At 46.6% G+C, this 25135-nt stretch overlaps 1 protein-coding gene across 14 annotated transcripts in view; it reads right to left on the bottom strand.

Annotated features, from left to right (window-relative positions):
- The window catches only part of SNX13 (sorting nexin 13), a 558687-nt gene that overhangs the window by 240774 nt on the left and 292778 nt on the right, over positions 1–25135 (bottom strand). For all 14 annotated transcript variants that reach the window (XM_085630906.1, XM_085630899.1, XM_085630907.1 and 11 more), the window contains one exon: positions 5594–5631. In XM_085630906.1, coding sequence (XP_085487032.1) covers positions 5594–5631 — 38 coding nt within the window. The remainder of the gene's footprint in view (positions 1–5593; positions 5632–25135) is intronic.

Consider the following 25135-nt stretch of genomic DNA (forward strand, 5'->3'; position numbering starts at 1 on the left):
CGCTCTTCGCCATGGTGCCCGCTCACGGTCGGTAGGAGTTTGCAGATGAGTGTGAAGTCACTCACTCCCGAGGAGAAGGCGGTCCCGCCCCGAAGGGACGGCTATGAATGGAAAGGGGCGCGGCTAACAAGCCCGCCCTTCGGAGAATATCGGTATCCATTTTGTATTATTTTCAAAACTTAATTACGACAGCTGCCTGAGCACTCCAGTGCGTAGCAACAGCTTCGCAAGCATGTATTTACTGCTGAATGTTGCGTTTGTAATATTTATTAATTTGGGTAAGTGGTATTGTAAAAATATCAAATACATTAGATGTTTAACGCATACGGTATGACACAAGTGGGACAGAGTATTATTAGAAACATTTGCAGTAATATATTTCCTTTGTAGGTACAGGGCTAAACAGCCAACTGCATATAATTATATAATCTTAAAATATGGGACAACGTGACATAGTTAAAACTAGGCAGGAAGTAGGTGATAACTTTTTAAACGAGTGGTGTGCACGCGCGCGCCAGAAGCAACAAGCCCGCGTGCGGTGCGCGCTCCACAGCGAGACATCTGGTTTCAGTAATTGAAACCACATGGAGGGCGTGCGGGTAACCGCAACCAATAGGCCATGGGCGGATCAATGCGCCCGCCTTTGGCCAATTCCGTGCTGTCTTTGTTAAAAAGAGGCACGCAAAGGCCAATAGCGTGGGACAAAACAAAAAGCACAAGCACGAGCGTGTGCAAGTGTGAGGTGAGATTTTAAAAGCCCTTACATAAAATCTTCGCCAGCTGTTACAGGCTCGACCTAAAAAACAAAAGTGGTTACGTTTGAGAAGAAAATAAAACCTATAACCTAGCATAGCTGCCAAGGTTTCAGATTGCTTATGCGTGACATTTTCATAATTTCAGTGCAATTAATTAAACATGATGACAGGCTTTAAGCATCAGGTTATGCTTTGTTTGACCATGGTACCAGACGTCAGACTGTCAAGCCCTATCTCCCTGTGCTCCAATTGTTCTCTTTCCCTCACAGCCAGTCAGAGGTAGCAGATATGAACACAGGGGTACGCACAGAACTGATTACAGGCAGCGTATACCACCCCAAAGAAAGCTTTTCTGGTCTGCGGCCCTGCAGTGTTAGATCGCCAAAACTTTTAAATCTAAACACGTTCATGTATGTATCAAGCAGGTAAAAGGTTAAAACAGAAGACACAGGCTTTACGGAGTGATTATGAGGATGGCATTACACTGTTGTTTGCATTATTCATTGTAAATGTTGCATAAACATCACAGGTGTTTCAACATCCACTCTAGAGCATCACATTGCATATAGGCGAGTCATTACTTGAATAAACTATGTTGCATGTACATAACTGTTTTATTCTATTAACTGTGAAAGTGCCATAACACAAGAATTGAAATGTTACACATAGGAACACAGTATACAAGGAGTATCGCACATAAGCAAACTAAAACATGGCAATTCATTCTAGTTTTACATCTGTAATAGGCACAGTCCTATGTTAACCTCTCCCTACTACCTTTGGTTGTAGCTATAGCTCCTCAACAACACACCTTGTCAGCTGCCTCAAAAATTAAGTGACACAGTCAGCTGACTCGTGGACACCGCCGCAGACAGACAGACACTGGGCAAGCCTCACAGGCAGTCAATGTGAGCTGGCAGCCATGCCACTGTAGTATATTAAAACGAGTCTCTTCAACCCTAATAAAAATTATGATTATCCCAAAAGCGTTTTGCGCTACCTGCCCAGCAAACAGCAGCACAGATGAGGTGGCTACATTTAAAATTAAGAGAGTCAACACAGCTGACTCGTGGACAAGTAGCTAAGCACCAGGTAGCTGAGGCACATAGGTCACTCACAGCAAGCAGCATTAATTTAACATTATTCCTCGACTCAGACACCCAAAAATAATCATACCCTGGTCCGCCGCCTCCTTCTTACCTCAGACGCACAGATCCCACCACAGCAGGGTTGTCACAGAGAGCTATCCAATGCTGCTCTGCTGCGAGACGCCGCTGGCAGGCTCCTGTCACTACTGTGTGTGAACTTCTGCTAGATGACACTGGCAGGCAGGTGATCATGACCGCGCTACAACTGCTAATTTAAAACCAATACCATTGCCAACCAAAAAGCAGAGAGATTATACACACTTCAGGGGGCACTGGGACAAACCCTTATTTTGCGAGGCTCACTGCAGCAATTCGATAAAGGGCCGTGTCGTGGTCACAACAACTCCTCCTGCTGCAAGCGCGCTGCGGCCTTCTGTCCTGCACTGGCCTGCACACTCTTCTCAGACACTGTGACCTCTCAGCGGCAGCTGGAGCACAGTGGTGTGCCGGGCTCCCCCGGGCCGCTGGCCATGGTCCGTGCCGGGGGTTGGGACCGCCGGGGTCCATCAGTCGCGTTGCAGGGCTATTAATTTTAAAAGCACTGCCGTGTGCCCCGCCCTCCTTCCAATAGAATTGTGGCCTTCGCACTTAAAGCAACTGATATACTGGACTCAGCACACTTACTTCTTTCGAGGATGGCACTGATGACTCCACATGCCGTATGATTCTGTCTCAGCCGGGAACTGAGCATGCAAACATACTGTTTTACAGGTGAGGCCGGTGGGATCGAGTCCGGTTGCCTACCGCGTGCGCGCAATGCCGCGGTGGGGGAACAACCTTTACAACGCAACTTTTACAACGCACTACCATTACAACGCATTTTTTACAACGCATAATCCATTACAACGCATGATATTACAACGCATGACACTACAACGCATTTTTAAAAACTACCTTTACAACGCATTCCATTACAACGCATACTACCATTACAACGCATACCATTACAACGCATAATATTACACTATACTATCCAACACTTACCCTACTGATGCACCCCCTGGAGTTAGAATAGTAATTTTTACCCCTATACTATCCAACACTTACCCTACTGATGCACCCCCTGGAGTTAGAATAGTAATTTTTACCCCTATACTATCCAACACTTACCCTACTGATGCACCCCCTGGAGTTAGAATAGTAATTTTTACCCCTATACTATCCAACACTTACCCTACTGATGCACCCCCTGGAGTTAGAATAGTAATTTTTACCCCTATACTATCCAACACTTACCCTACTGATGCACCCCCTGGAGTTAGAATAGTAATTTTTACCCCTATACTATCCAACACTTACCCTACTGATGCACCCCCTGGAGTTAGAATAGTAATTTTTACCCCTATACTATCCAACACTTACCCTACTGATGCACCCCCTGGAGTTAGAATAGTAATTTTTACCCCTATACTATCCAACACTTACCCTACTGATGCACCCCCTGGAGTTAGAATAGTAATTTTTACCCCTATACTATCCAACACTTTCCCTACTGTTGCACCCACTGGAGTTAGATTAGTAATTTTTACCCCTATACTATCCAACACTTTCCCTACTGTTGCACCCACTGGAGTTAGAATAGTAATTTTTACCCCTACACTATCCAACACTTACCCTACTGTTGCACCCCCTGGAGTTAGAATAGTAATTTTTACCCCTACACTATCCAACACTTACCCTACTGTTGCACCCCCTGGAGTTAGATTAGTAATTGTTACCCCTATACTATCTAATACTTACCTTAAATGTAATTTAATATTATGCGTTGTAATGGTATGCGTTGTAAAGGTAGTATGCGTTGTAATGGTAGTGCGTTGTAAAGGTATTTTTTTAAAATGCGTTGTAGTGTCATGTGTTGTAATGTCATGCGTTGTAATGGATTATGCGTTGTAAAAAATGCGTTGTAAGTGCATGCGTTGTAATAGTGTGCGTTGTAACGTCATACATCCGCCGCGGTGAGCTGTTTTCCATATTGCCCTCGGCAGGCAGCAGTGTGTGCCAGCAGGTACGCGAGCCGCCGGCTGGGTCCATCGCTGGGAACCACGCGGTGCGAAGGCCACGCTTTGCTGCCATTGCCCCAGCAGGACGGCCTGAGAGCAGGCAGCAGCTCATGCAAACTTTGAGAAATGCCACTTGCGGCCGCTAAAGTCGCGTAGAATGTCCCGGTTGCCATTGGGCAAGCTATGAATCCGACGTCCTGACGTCAGTGAACGCTAATGCGCATGCGTGTCCTAAGTGATATATTGTAACACTGTTCAGCGCTTGCAGCTGTGCCAGAGTCCCCAAGCCTGCCAGGAACAGCGCGCCCAGCGCGCCGCCATTGTAGCTTGTATGGTACATTTGAATATAGCAGCGCTTGGACTTGACAGGTGAGGAGGCTATAATGCGTGACTTTGCATTTCAGTGAGGTGATGCGGATCACCACACTGAAATGCATTAGAGTCACGCCTGATGCGTGATACTTGGCAGGACTGACCTAGACTTTTGCGAATGCATCAGTAAAACAGCTTTACAGAAACGTATATTTGGGTGCCACTGTCTACTCCATTCTACTGGCTAGAACCCACACATACTAGGAAACAAAAAGCAAAAACTATCACGAAAGCCACTGGCAGATTTACCAAACTCTATGGAGGAAGAGCAATCAGTCAATCGATCACAGCATTAACAGCCAAACTTGTTCTGTTGTTACTTTATGCCTCGCCAGGCCTTAACCACAAGACATTAACTGAACTGAAAAAAACCTACATGACCAGTATCAAATGGCTCCCTAACTTAAGAGTAGCTACAACACATAGCAAACTTAGGCTAGATTTTAATCAGAGTGTGTTAGTCCTTTAAGCATAACTTTCATGAGGAAGATCTTAGCTCTCTCTCAAACTATCAGCACAGTGGCTTAACATACAACTTTTATACCATTCGAAGACAACCGTACCTTGATTCCAACCTTGAGGCAATATAGAAAAATAAATACGTAAGATTAAGGTTATTTTATAACCCCTTGCATTAATTCAAAGGAACTAGGAACCCAAACATCAAGGAAGTCAGAAACTATTAAATATATTATCTCTATTTGCCCTAACTTATTAAGTCTACGTAAAGAATTTCCTTGAAGATTTTTTACTGCAGCAAACACACGACTAGAGAAGCTATCAATCACTGTTTTATTAACCAATCCACTTCTTTTATCAGTACTCTGATGAAATAATTTCATCTCGCCTATAGTAGCCCGAGTTCATAAGTTGCCTGACGTATCTTTTTCTTATAATATATTTTATGTTCTTCTTGTTTTTAATGATAAACTGATTACAATGTGTATCCAAAGTGATGAATGTATGTGCATTTTCATCTCTCATTTTAAAAGCCATCATATTTATTGTAATATGATTTGATAAAAATAACAGAAAACCTACCTACCTACCTACCTACCTACCACTGGCTTCTGTTTATTCCTTGGTAATGGAGGTCAAACTTACCAAAGAGTTGCACTGGCCAATGATGTATTTGTACCTTTTTACTGTTTAAATTTCAGAATAAATTTCAACAATTGGTTACAAACAGCAAAGCATAAAAACACAATACAATTCCATTGCATCAGAGGCACATACTGTCTTAGAAACAGCAGTTTTGAAGATGAAGATTATAAATAAAACCAAATAACAGTCTGAAAAAAAAGTCAGTAAGACTTACCAAACTGATGCTGCCTGTGGGGGACCCATTGAACGATTCTATGGGAAAACAACAGAATTAAAATCCATTACATTTTTTTTATATTTACTGTAGCTAGGGGTGCATACAACAAATGGAATCAGGTCAGCTGAAAGAAGGACACACATAAAACATTTTTTTTTTTAAAAATCAAGAATGTCTCCAAAATCCCTGAGGCTACACCCAAAACATCTCACTGGAAACGTGAACCTGCAAAAAGCATCAAATGGACACTTATGCACTAGAGTGCTATTGACGTGTGACTTTAGGCTCACACTGACACATTAAGATGTCCTGGACAGCAAAGGCATGAAGGGATTACTGTACTTACATTTACAAGTGAATACCAGATTAAATGAAGGCTAGTCTTGTTACATTGCATAGGAACTCAATGGAACAGCCGGGCCCGTGCAGGTAAGAGCGGGGGGGGGGGGGGGGGGGGCAGGTGTTGGGGGGGGGGTGGGGGGGGGGGCGGGATTTTGACAGACTACGACGAGGGGAAATTAATTATTTATATAATTTCCCCTCTTGGTCATCTGTCAAATCTCCCCCCACACCCCCTCCCCACCCGGCCCCACCGCTTTTACCTGCACAGGCCTCGGCTGCAATGGAAAACAGTTTTGAATCATAACCAATTAAGTATCTTTGAGTTTTGGCAGCAGTGAATGATTTAGTAATAATCCCAATTTCAAAAAGTCATAATTGTACAAGGATATATAATATGAAGTTGTAAAGAACAAAGTGGAAGCAATTGGTTGAAGTCGTAAGTTCTTTATTCTTCGCCAACACAGCTCCGAACATGGAGCGCAAGATACAGCCGCTGCTCAGGATCACCAGCTGTCAACTGTCACCAACTGACAGCTGGTGAGGTCACAGCTGGTGAGGTGGCAACGATACGGTGTCCTCGCAGGGACACGCAAATGCATAGGACACTACGGTGTCCACAGGATGACAATACACATACACAACACATCTTCCCCCCTAATGAACAGAGGGAACATTTACATAACAAAGTTTAACAAAATACCTAATCACAAATGTAATCGCTAAGTTTCGCGGGAGGTACTATCCTTCTACCACACCTGCTGGTACTAGATGGTAGTGACTCGTCGTACCTAGGAGTAGGTGGCAAAACCCTGACTACCCTACCTGAATCCGCGCTAGGGGTGGCCGTGCGAACTACCTCAAGGGGGGTGTGAGCCACTGGGTTGGGTGCCTCAGTGTGTGTAGTGAGTGGGTCCTGTGTGGTTTCACTGTCGGAGGAGTCAGACAGGGAAATGTGGTGCTTGTTGTCATACAACTTACTGTGCACTTTGGTGGGAACTGCCGTGGTGGGCTTACATACCGAGAGAGCCGAGAGGTGCCACACTTTACCATCACTCAAAAGAGCAGAGTTACAATACACCTTGTTAACAATAAGGGGTGGAGAGAACCTGTTCTGACCCTTCGCAATGTGACCACTTCTCTTCACCTTCACAGTGTCCCCTATTGAGAGTTGCACTTCTTTGCAACCGTGTTTGTGGTCGTACATTTTTTTTGTTTTGTCCTGCCCATGCTCAACTTTCCTTCTTACTTGGTCACTAGTCCAGTGCACTCTCTTTGAGGCTAAGGCCCAACCCACATTGTCTTTTGAGAGGGGCGTCCTGCCCCGCATGAGTACGAATGGGCTGTGGCCAGTAGAGTCACATGGCGTGATTCTGTAGGCCCATAATGTTTTTAGGATCTCATTTTTCCAGCACAGTCTGTTGTCGTTGGACAACTGGATAATGCCTTTTAGTACTCTATTGAAGCGTTCCACAGCGCCGTTTCCGGCTGGGTGGTAGTTTTGTGCGAAATTTGGTTTCTAGATGTGTAGGCCTTGAATAGGTCCGACAAGAACTGCGGCCCATTGTCACTGGTTATTTGTTTTGGGAGCCCTTCTCGTGTGAACACTGAATCTAAAAACTCAACCACCGTCTTAGAATCTGGTTTGACAGTGAATTTGAGTTCAGGCCATTTGGTAAAATGGTCTATAAGTACAATTATATACCACTGCTCTTCTTTTTCCACTATGGGGCCCATGATATCTATTCCCACTCTTTCCCATGGCATGGCTGGGCAACCAATGGGGTGTAATGGTGGTCTAAGAGTTACTTGGGTCTTGTCGGATTGCTGACACATGTTGCAGCTTCTGACTATTCTTTCTACGTCCATGCTTACCCCAGGCCACCAGTAATTTTCCTTGACTCTTCTTTTACACTTAACTATGCCTAAATGTCCCTCGTGACATATTTCAAGGATTCTTTTCCTTAACGTGACTGGGGGTACCACCCTACTACCCCTCAACAGTAAGTTATTTTCGTGTGATAGTTCTTCCTTCACTTCATAGTAATGTCTCATGGTTTCAGAGAGTTTATTTTTGTGTGTCCACTCTCCCTCTAACATCCTGATTACGAGACAGATGTCTTTGTCCTTTTCTTGCTCTGTGAGCCATTCTTCCTTTGAGATTCCCTGTAGATTGTCATCTAGGCTGGCTATACAGTACTCCTCCACTTCTGTTTTGTTATCTTGGTTCTCTTCACTTATTGTTAATCTGCTTAAGTAGTCCGCAACAACGTTCCTCACTCCGGGTACATATTCTATGTTATAATTGTAGTCAAATAGGCGTACAGATAAGCGCGCTAGTCTAGGTGACGCTGAATATAGACCTTTTGTCGTGAACACCTTGGTGAGTGGCTTATGGTCCGTGCATAGTGTGACTTTGTTTCCCCACACATAATTTCGATAGTGCTCCAAGGCCCACACACATGCCAATGCTTCGCGTTCGATGACAGAGAATTTTTCCTCTGTCGGTGTCAATGACCGTGATGCGAACGCAATGGTGTACTGTATTCCCTTGTCATCTTTTTGAGTCAATACGGCTCCAAGTCCCTTCGAACTTGCGTCCGTTGTGAAGGTGTTGCGGAGAGAAGGGTCAAAGCCTTGTAGAGGTATAGCATAAGTCATTTTTAACGGAGTTGAACGCGGCTTGGCACGTGTCAGTCCAATTGAATTCACTTCTCATCTTCAGTAGTTGTCGAAGATCATAAGTTTTCTCAGAGAAGTTCTTTATAAACTTCGCATAAAATTCTACAAGGCCTAGGAAAGACCTCAGCTCTTCCTTGTTTTTGGGTACAGGAGAGTATTTTATTGCATCCATTAAGTCTTTTTTCGGGTAGATTCCTTTTCCATTTATTTCGTGTCCAAGATAGTTCACCGACTCACATGCAAATTTGCATTTACTGTACTCTGCCGTGAGCCCCTTAGTTTCCAAGATTCCTAGTACTTGTTCTACCTTATCATCGTGCTCCTCCTTAGATTTACCCATGACTAGGATGTCATCCTGAAACATCAGAATACCTTTGACTCCCTTAAAGATGTTGTTCATTAGTCTTTGGAACATCGCTGCAGCGGATGTCAACCCAAAAGGTACTCTTGTAAATTGGTAACACCCGAAGGGTGTGATGAACGTCGTGAGTCTTTTGCTTTCACGATGCAGTGGTACCTGGTGGTACGCAGACTTTAGATCGATAGTTGAAAACCATCTGACTCCTTTTGTAGTAGCTAACATTTCACTAATTTTTGGTAATGGAAATTGTTCAACTATTATATTTTTGTTCAGGTCCCGTAAGTCCACACATAGTCTCAATTTTCCGTTAGGACGTTTGGCTACGACCAGTGGTGCGACCCATTCACTAGCCTCCACTTGTTCAATTATGCCTTCATTCAGGAGTTTCTCAATTTGTTTTTTTACTTCGTCTTTTATTGCAAACGGTAGATTGCGAGTTTTGTGTACTACCGGTGTTGCATCAGGTTTTACTATTATTTTATGTTGGTACCCCTTAAGTGCTCCAATTTTGTCTTTAAAGACATTTGGGTACTTGTGTAAGATGGATTTGTTATAGTCATTCGTGTTTTGTACCACTAGGACAGGGTCAGAACTGCTAGGGTCCAAGATGATGCTCAAATTTCCCTGGTCCATCCATCCCAGGACCGATGGGCCAACAGCAGATACATAGAGTTTTCCTTCTGATTCTCTCCCTTTATATGCAAAATTTAGTTTTCTGTAACCACACACGTTATTTGGTTCTCCAGTGAATGACTTAATCAGTATGTCTGCCTTCTCAAGGTGACTACCAATATGTGGTGTGAATTTTTCTTCCAATACTTTTTTGTTCACAATCGTATAGGGTGAGCCTGAATCGGCGACTATGCTGATATCGACGCCTCCAATGGCCATATTGCATGTGGGTTTCTTCTTTTTAGTCATGCCGCCAGCACTGACTTCATTTATTTGCTCCTCTTCGATGCTGAGGACACACATGTTGACGTCGTCTTCATCCGAATCTTCATTCTCATATTCTTCTGATTCATAGATGTTTTTCACGGTGCGAGCCTTACGCCTTCGACATGCCTTCTGGAAATGCCCGATGACACCACAGTATGTGCATTTCACTCCACGTGCAGGGCACTTCCTGTCGTCAGCCCAATGTGTATTGTCACCACATCTGTAGCAACGCCTAGTTCCGTTATCCCCAGGTTTATTGTTCATGCTTTTCGCAGACTTGTTCCATGTGTTTTTCGAATTTTGTTTTACTTGTGTCACCTTGCTGACGGTTCCACTCTCTTTTTTTTCATTGCTTTCTGCTATTACTGCCTTAGCGCATCGTCCGGTTAATTCGGATTTTCTGGCAACGTCAATTATGTTCTGGAGTGGATACTCTCCTTTAGCCCAGAGGCTGTCCTGGATGTCAGCATTTGACCCTTGCATAACAATTTGATCTCTTATGAACTCGTCGTGCAGATTCCCAAAGCGACAGTTCAATGCCAACTCTTTTAGTGCAGATACATAGTCATCGACTGACTCTTCCTTTCCTTGCTTCCTGTGGAAGAATTTATATCTATCCACTCCAACGCACACATTAGGTTTGTAGTACGCATTTAGGTCATCAATAGCATTAGCGTAAACATCATCTTCTCCCTCCCCTCTTGTTTTCTTGTTGATGCTGTTGTACACTTTTATTCCTCCTGCTCCGAGACAATGTAGTAGGAGTTTGTATTTCTTTTTAGGTGTAAATTCATCATCATCATCAAACTGCGAGATGTAGTTGTTAAAATACTCCCTCCATTCTTCCCATTTCAGTAATGGTTCACCCTTGCCAGGTAGGAATGATTGTGGAGGGGAGAGATTCCACAAGTAGCCTGATGCCATGCTGTTTTTAATTTTTTTTAAATTTTCCTCTACACACAGTGCTAAATGTGCTAAATTAATCCGTTTTTAATTGTGCTAATTATTTGGTCCGTTTTATTCCATTGGATTAGACCAGCGCATAAATAGCGCTTCAGTTCGCTGCCGGTAGCTGTTTATTTGTAAAGTTCTAAGCTGCCGGGTTTTTTTTTTCTTAATGCGTGTTCGCGCGTTGCCTTGGTGATTCAATTTCACTCGTTTTGTTTACAAATAGGAAATTCAAAATGGCCGCACGTTCTGGTACGTCGTGCGTCACTTCTAGATTCCTGAAGGATTCCTCAATGCGTCTGTGCACACTACGTCACATTCAATTTGCATACGTGACGCTGCTCCAGCTGACAGTTGACACCGTTAAACTGTCGCTTCTTTACGGTTAGAGTCTGGTGCAGCGTTTCACCTCACAAATGCTGACTTCAAACAGACACGCTAATTATTACTCACGGTGTCGCCTGTCAAAGTTCCACATTACTTCCTTTTCAATCACCACAGCAGTTTCCTCGTTTGTATTTTACGCGCAATTCCTTGTATATCTCTTCACGCATCAAATTGTTATGTACCTGGTTTTTTTCCGTATTATTGTGCTGCAGCTGCTTATTTCTTACAGATCTTTCACACTCTTTTTTTTTTGCTAGAGTTCTTTCTTTGATTCTGTAAGTTTTCTTCTCACGCCGGTTTTTTCTTTTAAAGTTCATTTACCGGTTGTGGGTTCCGGTGTTGGCGCTCGTCGCCACTTTGTAAAGAACAAAGTGGAAGCAATTGGTTGAAGTCGTAAGTATTTATTCTTCGCCAACACAGCTCCGAACATGGAGCGCAAGATACAGCCGCTGCTCAGGATCACCAGCTGTCAACTGTCACCAACTGACAGCTGGTGAGGTCACAGCTGGTGAGGTGGCAACGATACGGTGTCCTCGCAGGGACACGCAAATGCATAGGACACTACGGTGTCCACAGGATGACAATACACATACACAACAGAAGTACTGAAATAATGAGAAACACTAGCAAGCAGACAAAAAATAACTTTGTATGTTCTAAAAGTAATATGTGACACATTGGGTAGTTAACCTGCTCCATCTCAGAACCAAGCGTTTGTTGCCTTCATTGTCTCCGATTGTATCACTGAGCCCTTTGGCACGGTGTTGAGTGCCCTTTGGCACGGTGTTGAGTGCCCTTTGGCAAGGTTAGCTATAAACAACACACAGGTACATCCATACTAGTGATAAACCTATAATATCTTAACAAAATACAAGTTTGGACAGCAAAATCGAATCCATCGAAAGTTAACAATCTAGCTAGAAAAAAAGGGATGCAGGGATGTTGCATCAAAGAGAGGTGCGTTTGTTTTTAGTTTAGTGATACATGTCTGATTTGTAAAGGTATTTGCAAGGATAAAATCTAGTTCCAGAGTCACATAATTAGAAATAGTGGTACTGTCCCTTGCATGTGGGATTCACGTCCCGTTAAAATTCTGCCACTCCACTGCCAGTATAGCTGAATATAAGTGTGGCCAAATATGTTCATAATGAGACCTTTCTGATAGCCTCAGGGTTCGTTCACCTATATAAAAGTTGTTGACCATTCACAAACTTACAAGTTGGGTAATATATGAGCGTGTATACAGTAGATTCCTACCATAAAAACGTACGTTGGTTTACTCCTACCATTGACATGAGGGACTAGGTGGGATAAAGAGTAAACACCCCAAAATTGATGTGGCTTTTGGAAAAGTAGTTTGTCAACGAGAAAATACATTTTCTCTTCTCTGAAAAAACAAATAAGCATTGCTGCAATCTAGTTACATTTTCATAACGCTATATGCTTAAGCATGCAAATCTTAGAATCTGTCACAGCTGCAGAATCAGAGGTGGGATCCTGAAATTCTTTAGGAATTCCTACTGAGGGCCCGATTACCATCTCGTTCGGTAAGCCCTCCGGACGACTCGGATCTGGAGAGCTTTCCTAACAACTCGTGCTCCGGGAGTCTGAGCGAACGATTCCGATGTGTCCATAGAGAGACGGACTTGGCTCGCTCGGATACCAATTGAACATAATGGGAGCTCGTGTACCGAACGCACAAGTTACTTACTTGTGTAACGATATAGCTTTAAGAGACATTAGTTAGTGATAGATTCCTTACCTTAGAATATCCCCAGGCGTCAGACTGGATCCGGAAAAGTTTTCGTCAGCAGTACCCTTGCTCGTCAGTAGTCGTCGCCGTGCGACTTGGCATCGTAGTCGCCGAGATGACATCGTCGAAGCTACTTAGACGCGCCCACGGACGCTGACCTCAGTTCTGTACACGACTTTCCGTGCCAGGAACGCAGAGCCATGCCAGAGACAGACTACTGGTGCAATAGAACTAGCGCCCTGAAAGGGATGACCTGAATCTTAGAGAACAGTTCGCAGAATGGGGAGGATGGGGGGGCGGTAAGAAATCTATCACTAACTAATATCTCTTACAGATATATCATTACACAAGTAAGTAACTTGTGCATCTGAAAGAGACACGTTAATGATAGATTCCTTACCTTAGAATACGTACCCAAGCAATACCAACCCCGGTGGTGGATCTGTGAAGTGAAATCACAACAGAAAGTCACGGAGAAACAACCAGCCAAAGAAGACTTCTCTCCAGACTTGACTGTCACGGCAATAGTGCTTAGTGGCAGCGAGGCCCACGTGGCTGCCTGACAGATGTCTTGTAGGGGGACACCACGTCCCAATGCTGTAGTAGCTGCCGTCGCCATGGAAGAATGGGTGCGCAGCCCTACCGGAGGTTCCTTTTTAGCCAGAGAGTAACAGGCTTTATTACACAAGACAACCCATCCACGTGTGTACAGCTCGGCATTTCTTGGCGCCCACGTAGCCAACAAAGAGCTGGTCATCCACCCGGAACTGTTGTGTGCGGTTGAGATAGAATGACTGCGCACGTTTTGGGTCCAGACGGTGGAGCCTCTCCTCCTCTCGTGAAGGGTGCGGAGGCGGAAAGAAAGTGGGCAGAGTGACAGTTTGCCCGAGATGAAAGGCTGTGACTACTTTGGACAGAAAGGAGGGACGTGGTCGAAACACAACCTTGTCCGGATGAATCGCCAGGAAAGGAGGTTTACATGAAAGAGCCTGGAGCTCACTCACACGCCTAGCGGAGGTGATGGCCACCAGGAAGACAGTTTTCAAAGTTAATAACCGTAAAGGACTCTTATGAAGAAGCTCAAAGGGAGCGCACATTAAGTATGTGAGAACCAGGTTCAAGTCACATTGAGGCATCACAAAAGGAATAGGAGGGAAAAGGTGAGTAATGCCTTTGAGAAATCTATTGACAACAGGGGACTTGAAAAGAGAGGGCTGATCAGGCAGCCTGAGAAAGGCTGAAAGAGCAGAAAGGTAGCCCTTGATAGTGACCAGAGCAGAGCCCTGCTGGGCCAAAGAGAGAAGGAACAATAAGACCTCAGAAAGAGGGGTAGAAAGGGGATCTACAGCTTTCACTGTGCACCATGCCACAAATTTGTTCCACCGGCAGGCGTATACAGTTTTAGTTGATGGACGCCTGGCTGCCAGAATCACATTACAGACTTCAGGAGGCAAATCAAATGGAATTAACTTAACTGTCGCCGCTCAATCTACACGCAAGGAGGTGGAGGCTGGAAAGGTTCGGGTGGAGGACCATCCCCTGTTGCTGCGACAGAAGATCATTTCGAAGAGGCAGTTGGATCGGGGGATCCACGCTCATACTGAGTAGCTCGGGATACCAAACTCTTCGAGCAGAGTCCGATGCCACAAGAATGACTTGGGCCCGGTCGCGTCTGATCTTCTTCAGCACTCTGGGTAGAAGTGGTATAGGCGGAAAGGCGTACAACAGACCGCAACTCCACTGCGACGAAAAGCGTCTCCGAGCGAGTGCCGCATTGGAAACTCCAACGCGCAGAACTGCTGACATTGCGCATTCTCTTCGGTGGTGAATAGATCTAACCAAGGTTCTCCCCACTGCTGAACGAGACCTTGTGCCACCTCCAAGTGAAGACGCCATTCGTGATCCGTCATGCACCGGCAGCCGAGTTCGTCCGCCCTGGCGTTCAAAGAACCCGCCAAGTGTTGGATCACCAGGATAACGTCCTGGTGTTCCAGCCACGACCAGAGGCGTAGAGCCTCCTGACATAGGGTCCACGACCCCACCCCGCCTTGCTTGTTGCAGTACCACATAGCGGTGGTGTTGTCTGTGAACACCTGCATTACCCTCTACTTGACAGAGGGAAGAAATGCTTTCAGTGCAAGTAGGATCGCCCTGAGCTCCAAAAGATTGATATGGAGCTTGGACTTCGTCGGAGACCAGAGGCCTCTGATCTCTGCCTCTCCCATGTGGCCGCCCCATCCCAGGAGGGACGCATCAGTCACCACAGTGTGCTCTGGTTGGGGAAGGGAGAGGGATCTGCCGCTGACCCAACGCTGGTCCGTGAGCCACCACTGCAAGTCTTGTGCAGTGCCCTCCGAGATCTGGACATAGTCGGACAGGTTTCCCCGCTACTGTGTCCATTGGAACTTCAGGTCCCACTGCAGAGCCCGCATATGCCATCTGGCATGATTGATCAGGAGGAGGAGGCCATGAGGACCAGCAGTCTCGGTGTCTTCCTGACCAAAACCCAGGACCAGGGCTGAAAGATCGGAATCATAGCCCGCATGTCCCAGACTCGCTGTTCGGGAGGATAAACTCGAAATAGCGCCATGTCCAGAACCGCTCCGATGAAGAGGAGCTGCTGAGAGGGAATCAGATGTGACTTTGGCACGTTGATGGGGAACCCCAGCGAATGCAGGAGGCCAAGCGTATTCTGGAGGTGGGAGAGGACTGCCTGGGGCGAGCCCGCCTTCAACAGCCAGTCGTGGAGATAGGGGAAGACTGAGACCCCTGATCTGCGCAGATGAGCTGCGAACACTGCCATCACTTTTGTGAACACCCGAGGGGCACTGGTAAGGCCGAAAGGGAGCACGGTGAACTGAAAGTGCTCGTGACCTACCGTGAACCGCAGGTAACGCCCGTGGGCCGGCAGGATGGGGATATGAAAATAAGCATCCAGCAAGTCCAACGCTACCATTCAGTCTTGCGGGTTTAGGGCAGACAAGACCTGAGCAAGCGTGAGGATCTTGACCTTCTCCTTCCGGAGGAAGCGATTGGCGTTCCGGAGGTCTAAGATAGGATGCAGGCCCTTGTCCTTCTTTGGAACCAGTAAGTAGTGGGAGTAACAACCACAACCTACTTCTGGCGTCGGAACACGCTCGATGGCCCCCTTGGCCAAGAGGGCCGCAACTTCCTTCTGGAGAAGTGCCAAGTGATCCCCTGACATGCGGTGGTACTGAGGCGGCATGGCTGGAGCAGTAGTCTCGAAGGAGAGGGAGTAGCCCTTTCGGACAGGTGGGTTCTGCAGATAGTCCGAAGTGATGGTGCGCCAGTGGGGGAGGTGATGGCGAATACTGCCACCCACTGGCATTCAGTGGGCCTGAAACTCCGGTCTAGGAAGGTTTTGAGGCAGTGGTGGGAGGGACGGTGGTGGACTGACCCGCCCGCTGGCCCCGTAACCCACTTCAGCAGGCGCCCGACCGCGGCTGCGCTGAGACTTTGGCTGCGCAGGCCGGCAGCTCTGAAAGGAACGTGTCGGGCACCTTGACCCTGACCTCGAAAGGAGCAAAAGGCAAACCCCAAGGGAGTGCGCGTGGTGGCAAGGCCCAAGGACTGGGCCGTAACCCGGGATTCTGTAAAGCGTTCCAATGTGCTATCCGCTTTGTCACCAAAGAGGCGTGTGCCATCAAACGGCATGTCCAACAAAGTGTTCTGGGCATCCCCTGAGAAGCCAGTTGTTCTGAGCCAGGCGTAACAGCGTAGCACCACAGTTGTGGAAATTGCTCTGCCGAGGGAGTTGGCGGTGTCAAGGCCACAACAGATAGTGAATTTAGCAGCATCTCTCCCCTCGGTAATGGCTTGGGAGAGCACCGCCCGAGCTTCCACCGGGCACTGAGGCAGCACCTGTGCTACTGTGTCCCACACAGAGTGGGAATAGCGGCCTAACAGGCATGCAGTATTCACCGCCTGCAAACCGAAACTGGCAGAGGTGAAAATCTTTTTCCCTAACTGCTCAAGTTTTTTGGATTCCTTGTCCGGAGGTGAGGAAGTGAATGAGCTCGGAGAGGCAGAGGCCTGGACAACCAGACTCTCAGGTGTTGGGTGTTGCGTGCGAAAACTGGGGTCGCCTGGTGCCGGGCAATGGCGTCGTACCACACTCCTATCCACAGGAACCCCTGTGTTAGGCTTGGTCCAGGTGCTTAACAGAATGTCTGTAAGCGCATCATTGAAGGGCAGTAGCGGCTCCGCCGAAGAGGCAGCTGACTGCTGCACCTCAGTCAGGAGATTGATCCTGATAGGCACGGATGGGAGCTGGAGGTTAAGAGCCTCAGCTGCCCTACGCAACACCACCGAAAAAGTCCCACCCTCCTCTGTAGCCACGGAAGAAGGGGACGGTGTTCCAGGGTGCGGAGAGAAATCCAGATTGCCTGGACCCTCCACATCGCCCTCCCACTCGGGTCATCCTCACATTGAGCTGCGAGAGGGTCCTCAGACCCTTCCCAGTACTCCCCTTCGTCCACCGGCTGTTTAAGAGGCTGGTAAGGATGAGTGGCCCGGGGAAAGGGAATAAAATCCCCACCTGGAATAGGGATCGGAGGATAATAGATCAACCCAGGTTCGACGTAGTCCGGCCCTGGCATCGAAGCCAACGGCGCCGCAGGGTATCTTGCCGGCGGCGGCACGGGGGCAGAACCACCCAACGGGTCCACGGGGCCCAAAGGCGCTCCGGAGGGACCCAATGGGGCAAATAAACAGCCCATGGCTGACAGGAATACCTGTATTTCATCCGGAGTCGCGTACAGCCCCGGGAAAGGCGGGTAGGCCGCAGGCAACAACAGAGGCTCCACCAGAACCGCGGGGGAATGACCACCCACCCCCTCCACCGCGTCCGGTGAAGTGTAGACGAAGAGTGACATCGCTTCTTCGACTTCTGATGGCGCCTTGACTTACCTGTCCCTGATTCCGACGAACGATGGTGTCGGCCCCACGACCTGTCCCTCGACCTCCCATTGGAGCAGGACCTTGAACGGCGTGGAACCGATAGCCGGGCCTCCAACAACTTTCAGGAACGCTCCCGCAAAGCCTTCGGCGCCATGGCCCAACAATCGGGGCACGTCTCGAGGTCATGGCTGTGCCCCAAGCAGAAGAAACACACATCATGCGGGTCCGCCACCGACCTGTTCCGACTGCAGAGCCTGCAGGACTTAAACCTGGGTATCCCTACTGCACCAGAAGTCGAGTACTCGACAAAACAAGAGAAACAAGTCTTAGAAACCAAGTTAAAATATTAACTAGGAGTACCACTCTCTCTCGGATCTGTGCTTGCTGGTGCAGAAAAAGAAAGAAATGACGTCAGCGCGCGTGGGTGCGTCTAAGTAGCTCCGATGACGTCATCTCGGCGACTACGACACCAGCGACGTATGCGGAGCCGCACAACGCCGCCTACCGACTCGCATGGGTACTGCTGACGAAAACTTTCCGGATCCAGTCTGACGCCTGAGGATATTCTAAGGTAAGGAATCTATCACTAACGTGTCTCTTTCAGATGTGTACACAGGCTTCCATTGCAAAAAGGGGTGGGTGGGGAAAAGCGTGCACCCTGTGGTAGGCACCCCATGGTGCCCGCCACACTTAGCATGCATGGAAAGGGGAGACCCATGGGTACCCCACTGCAACCAATTCGGAGGGCCCCGGGTGAAGGCGGGCCTGCCACAGCCCCCCGAAGTCTGATTCCCACTGCCATTTTGTCCTGGCAAAACCAAGTCGATTCAGCTGTCTGCATCGTAATCGCTCTTTCAGAAGACTGCTCCATTGCGCAGCACGATTCGACTGCGAACGAGTCGCACTAACAAGATCAGGTTCGGAACCGATTCGGTAGGCGCGGACAAGATCTTCACATCGTACTTGGTCGTTCGGTATGGGCGACGATTCAGTCCGAAACATAGCCTCCAAATCGGATTTGCTTTTCCTGATTCCCATTTGGAGCCCTTCCTAATGAGATCATAATCGGCCCCTAAGTCAGAAACTTATTTCAAACAGAGACCAAACCTAAGATGCTAAACTTCAAATTTTTTTTATTCAACTTTTCTGAATCTGGCACAGAGTTATTAAACACAGTATTGCATGAACCTGCCCCTCCATGTACGAACATCACACTCCCTGGTGGAATTCAGAAGAGAACTCAAGACCTGGCTCTTGGAGACCAATGACACCTCAGCACCCAGATACCGTCAGGGGTGAGGATCAGCGCTTTATAAAATGGATTGATTGGGAAGAAAGATGAGAGAAACAATGAGCAATTCTGCAATGCTGTCAATTGAGGCAAACAATGTTCAACACAAAATGCAAGTAAATGCGCTTGCACTCGATGTGTGATTAATTGCTGGGGAAGGATACTAAATGCAATTGACCTGCCCCTCCATGTACGAACATCACACTCCCTGGCGGAATTCAGAAGGGAACTCAAGACCTGGCTCTTGGAGACAAATGACACCTCAGCACCCAGATACCATACGGGGAGGGGAAACAGCGCTTTATAAAATGGATTGATTGAGAAGAGAAATGAGAGATGAGAGATGATCGCCCCCAGTCATCAATTTTCACCGTTTGCATAGAGTTGAAATGTACATCACCAGCTGTATGCAACATGGTATAATGCTATGTACAAACAATCCACTAGAGAGCACTGCAAGACATCTATGAAATACCGTTTGGTCAGTGGACTGTAATCGATGTAAATATAATGCCCACTTTCTACGGAAAAATAACAGTGTGAATGACTGAGAAAATGACATCCTGATATGCATCAAAACGTGCAAAACAAAATCAGTCATAGGCCACGATAAATAATGAATTACATATGGTTAAAAAAAGAAAAATTATTTATACAGCAAAGCAATTTTTTTTTGTAAGGAAGATGCACACATGAATTACTCCCAATGTATATTTGCTAAGTTATCAAATTGTAATCTAGTGCGCTTACACATGTGAGGTTTCGTGCTTCTAGAAGCAGTCAGACCGAAAGAAGGAGTAAATGCATATTTATTGTTCAAACAACCAGATTTCCAGCATGGAGTTAGATTATAGACTCCTATACTGGAATTTTGCAAGTTTGCAGGGGTCACATCTATCGAACTGATTATTGAGGCCACTAATGCAGACAAGAACATGCATATGCTCAAAGACATAATCCTGGAAAAGAGACACTCGACCTCTGACTGACAATGTTGAATTTCAAAAAATTAAAACATTTACTGGATAAACAAAGGAAGGTGTTCTATTGAGAGACTCAACAATTTTCATACCGGAGAGCCTAAGACAACAGATCATTGAACTAGCCCATAAAGGACATCTTGGCATTGTAGCTGCCAAAAGAGTCCTGAGACATAGTCTGGTTCCCGCGCTTAGAAGAGAAAGTTGAAAGGGAACTAAAAGAGTGTCATCTCTGCACCTGCGTTTCCCCAAAAGTGACACAACATTGCTGATCATGTCTGACCTTCTTACAAAGGCTTGGGAAAGGAATGCAACTGATTTCTTTGGGCCCCAAAGGAAACGGACATCCTCTCATGGTAGTTAATAATGAGTATTCACGGTTCCCTTTGGTAGAGGAGTTATTATCAACAACCGATGACAAGGTCATTAAGCGGAGGGACAACATCTTTGCAGCGTGGGGTATCCCCACCATTCTCAAATCTGACAATGGTCCACCATTCAACAGCAAAGAATTCAGAGAATTCCTAGCTAGAATTAATATCAAACATCAAAAGAGTACACTTCTGTGGCCCCAAGTAAATGGTGCTGAACGATTTATGGGTACCCTCAAAAAAGTAATTTAGCAAGCATCAATGAAGGGGATTGAATTAAAGCAAGCCTTGTGTCAAGGCCTTCGTAGTTACTGTTCAGCTCCTCACTCCACAACTTATGTAAGTCCTGCCACCTTGCTCTTTGGGAGAGCCATCAGAATCAAACTTCCACAATGGATAGTAGACCATTTCTTGAGTGTTGACAAGGTTCGTGTCACCAACACTTCTTGAAAGTACAAGATAAAGACATATGCTAATCAGCGCCAGAGAGCACAATAAATGGTCTTCAATTAAGGAGACTTAGTCCTGGTCAGGTAGAAGCGAAAGCGGTTAACAGACACTGTTTGAGGTCGACCTTTCTGAGGGTTGTGACGTGCAAAGGACACATGGTGACATGACATCTTTTTCGGACAGTCCATCACAAGGGACTGGTTATATTTTAAGCACCTACACCTCTGCAATCATTAGGCCCTGCACTTGCAAATGAGGCAATCCCGCTTGACAGTTCAGATCAAGCATAAGAACCTGTAAAATCAGTGCCTGAACAGAGTGCACCTCAACCATTCCATGCAAACTCAATCTGGCAGACTAGTGTGCGCGCCTTGCCGACTCATCGAAGAAATGTAATGCAACTGTTGCTTGTACTTTTTTATTAAACACAGGGGAAGATGTAGCGTTAGGAGACTATGTGTGCTAGGACCCTTGCAGTTCTGGGCGTACTCAACAGAGGAAGTACGTACCTTGCTGGGAGGTGTTAAGACATGGCTATTAAAGGTTATGACGTAACCAGAGAACAGAATGTGATGGTATCGTGAGAAATAAAAACTTACAATCTAGAGCTCTCTGGGTGGGGTAATCATTTGCACGCTCCCAGGTGGGGGGGGGAAGACAATACATATAGACTATTTAAACCACTTCATCCCCTCCTCTAAAACTCCTAACTTATCTGTTACTACTACTTAAATACTAACTATACTAAATAGAGACCACTTGTATACATTTACTGAATCACTATAAGTACTACTAAACCACCCCAGTCAACCATATAACCTCCTCAGGAACAAAACTAACCACTACACCTATGCCACACAACCTAACAGAAAAACACCATCTCTAAAACCACAACCGAAAGAAATGACATAACAGCATGTCACTGACCAGAAGGAAACAAAAAAATCAAGAGAAGGAACAAATGTATGGTCACCAGGTTTCTTGATAGTACCTTCCCCAAAGAAGTCTCCTCACCCTAATCGAATCCCCAGACATCGAAACAGTTACACCATGACAGACAGGCAGACACTCACACACATCCTTAGAATTCTCTACTCAAACAACCTCCTCCCCACTTTCGACCCAAGCTGCAACCAGACTACTCCCTCAAACCAGCCCCAAAGTTCCCTATGGTCCTCTTTCTCCTCCCAAACTACTTCACACAAAATCCTCAAAGAACCTCGACATGAACAAGAAGCACAACTACACAACTTAATCTTCTACGCAAGCTACATGAACAAAAATCGCTTAAAAATCTTTTACCTACTATCAGTAACCACAACATACCTTTACATTCTAGGAGATCTCAACATATGGTCTGGCAAGAAGAATCTAACCATGACCACAGCTATCACAACCAAAGTCGAAGCCTTCAACCTCATTTTTTCTAGCCAAGCTTGGCCCATTAGACACTCTAAACCTCATATCTACACCCTCAGGACAAACCACAGTTACAGACCACTCCTCCGTAAACTGGAGCGACCACAAAACCATCACATCAAAGATCAACATACCTATCAAAGACAATAATTAAAACAAACAAAAAAAAAAACAACAACAAACGGTTATACAGAAAATCTGAAAAAACGAGACACCCACAAACTCAACTCCCATTGTGAAAGAACCCCAATAAACATGCAACCAAAATACATATGCACCATTCACAAGTGGTACTTCACTGGACAAACAGATGTTTGCCTGTAAAGTGTCAATTTGTAGGGTGCTGCATCAATCCACAAATTTGTCGCGACGGCTGGGGTACACTAATTTAGCTGAGGGACGCCTTGCTGTCAGGATAGCAGCAACTACCTGAGGGCAAAGGTTGAAAGAGGTCAACTGTCGCCGCTCAATCTCCAAGCATTGAGATGCAAAGTGTGCAGACCTGAGGACAAAACTCTACTCTTGCTGCAACAGAAGATTCTACCGCAGCAGCGGCTTCATCGGAGGACAGATGCGCATGCCCAGGAGCTCCTAGTACAACACTTTTCTGGCCCAAGCCGGTGCCAATAGGATGACTTCAGCCAGGTAATTTCTGATCTTCTTCAGAACTTGGTGCAGGAGAGGCAGTGGCAGGAAGGAATATCTAGCTCTGACCTCCTTTGTAGACGGAATGAGTCTTTAAGTGAGAGCTACTCTGGAAACTCCAGCGCGAAGAAGTGTGACATGCATGTTCTTGGCGGTGGCGAAAAGAGTGAGCCAGAGTTCTCCCCATTGCTGAAAGACTGCCTGTGCCACCTCTGGGTGTAACTGCCACTCAGGATATTCATGACATTTACAGCTGTGTTCATCCACCTGGCGTTTCAAGATTCAACTGGGTGGCTCACCACCAGGGAAGTCCCTTGGCGGTCCAGCCACTTCCTGAGGTGCTACGCTTCCTGGCACAGGGTCCTAGGCCTCACCCCACCCTGTTTGTTGCAGTACCACATTGCAGTGGGTTGTCTGTGAGCACCTGCAGCAGCTGTAATTTGATGGAGGGTAGGAAAGCCTTCAATGTCAAGAGAATCGCTCTCAAATCCAACAAGCTGATGTGAAGTAGTCTCAGACAGACAGCAGAGTCCTGCCCATTACTGATGCATCCATGACCATCATCCGCTCTGAGTGGGAATCTGCCACTGACCCAATTGTAGTCCAGTAGCCATCGCTACAGCTCCTAAGCGGCCTGCCCTGAAATCTGGAAGCAATCCAACAGAGTTCCCCGATGTTTTGACCACTGAAATTTCAGGTCTCACTGCAGCATCTACATGTGCTAATGGGTATGTGACACTAGCATGATTTAGGAGGCCAACAATACCAGTAGCCTCAGAGTCATCCACACGAATATCCAGGACACAAGATGAAACAATGTCCTAGACTTTCAGTACTAGGGAAAAGGCACAAAACCGTACCATATCCAGAACCGCTCCAATGAAACAGAGTCTGTAAAGTAGTCAGGCATGACTTTGGCTTGTTGACAGTGAACCCCAACAATGTTAGGAGGTTCGGCGTTGTCTGGAGGGGCTTGATGACTGCCTAGAACAAGCTCGTCTTCAGCAGTTGTTGAGATAGGGGAAGACGGTCACATGGCCCTCTGTAAATGTGCTGCTACCACAATAACGTTCGTGAACATCTGAGGAGTGCTCCGCTAACTGAAAATACTCATGGCCCTCCAAGCACCAAAGACAGCACCTTTGAGTCTGCAGGACCGGGATGGGAAAAAAGCGCCCTGCAGATCCAACACCACCATCCATTCTCCATAGTTCAGGCCACATGGGACTTGGGCAAACATGAGCATCCAAGTTTTTCCTTCAGTAGAAAGGTGTTAACTGAGCGTAGATCTAAAATAGAATGAAGGCCTCCATCCTTCCTCAGCACAAATAAGTAGCAGGAGTAACACACAGATCCTACTTCTGAGCCTGGAAAGCTCTCCATGGCCTCTTTGCTCAAATGGCCATGCAATTCCAGCTACAAGATAGACGGATAGTCCTCGGTCTGCTGCCCCGAAGGCGATGGAAGATGTGGCAGGGTAGGAAAAAAAGGGATGTCATAGCCCCGGCAAACAATTTGTAGGACCCACTTGTACGTTTTAATGGCATGCCACCCCAGGAAGAAATATGGGATCCTGCCTCTGACACAATGGCGGTGTGCTAGAAAGGACACACTAATGCAGTTGTACAGTTGTGGCAACTGGAGCGGCTGGGGAAGGAGCTGCACATTGCTCCTGATGACCTTATGGTCTTAGCACAGCCTCAGCCACAAAAAAAGGCCTGGCTGGATGGAAAAAGGGGTTTGGCATTGATGGATGGGAAAACCTCTAACGCAGCGACAAAGAGGATGAAATTGCAGGTGAAACTCTTGTGGAAGCAGACAGACTCAAGGAACGCACCATGGCTCTGCTTTCTTTAAAGTGCTCCAAGGCTAAGGTGGCTAATCTCCAAATAAGGAGGGATCAGTCGAATGGCATGTCTATTAAAGATGCCTGGTCATCCCGGGAGAAAACTTTGGATCTCATCCAGGCTTGGTGGTGGATAGCCACACTGGTGCTCAGGGCACATCCCAAGCAATCAGTTGTGTCCAGTCCTAGATAGCCTGTGTGAGACGCT

The sequence above is a fragment of the Triturus cristatus genome, chromosome 10 (assembly GCF_964204655.1).
Source record: "Triturus cristatus chromosome 10, aTriCri1.1, whole genome shotgun sequence".
Classification (NCBI taxonomy): Eukaryota; Metazoa; Chordata; class Amphibia; order Caudata; family Salamandridae; genus Triturus; species Triturus cristatus.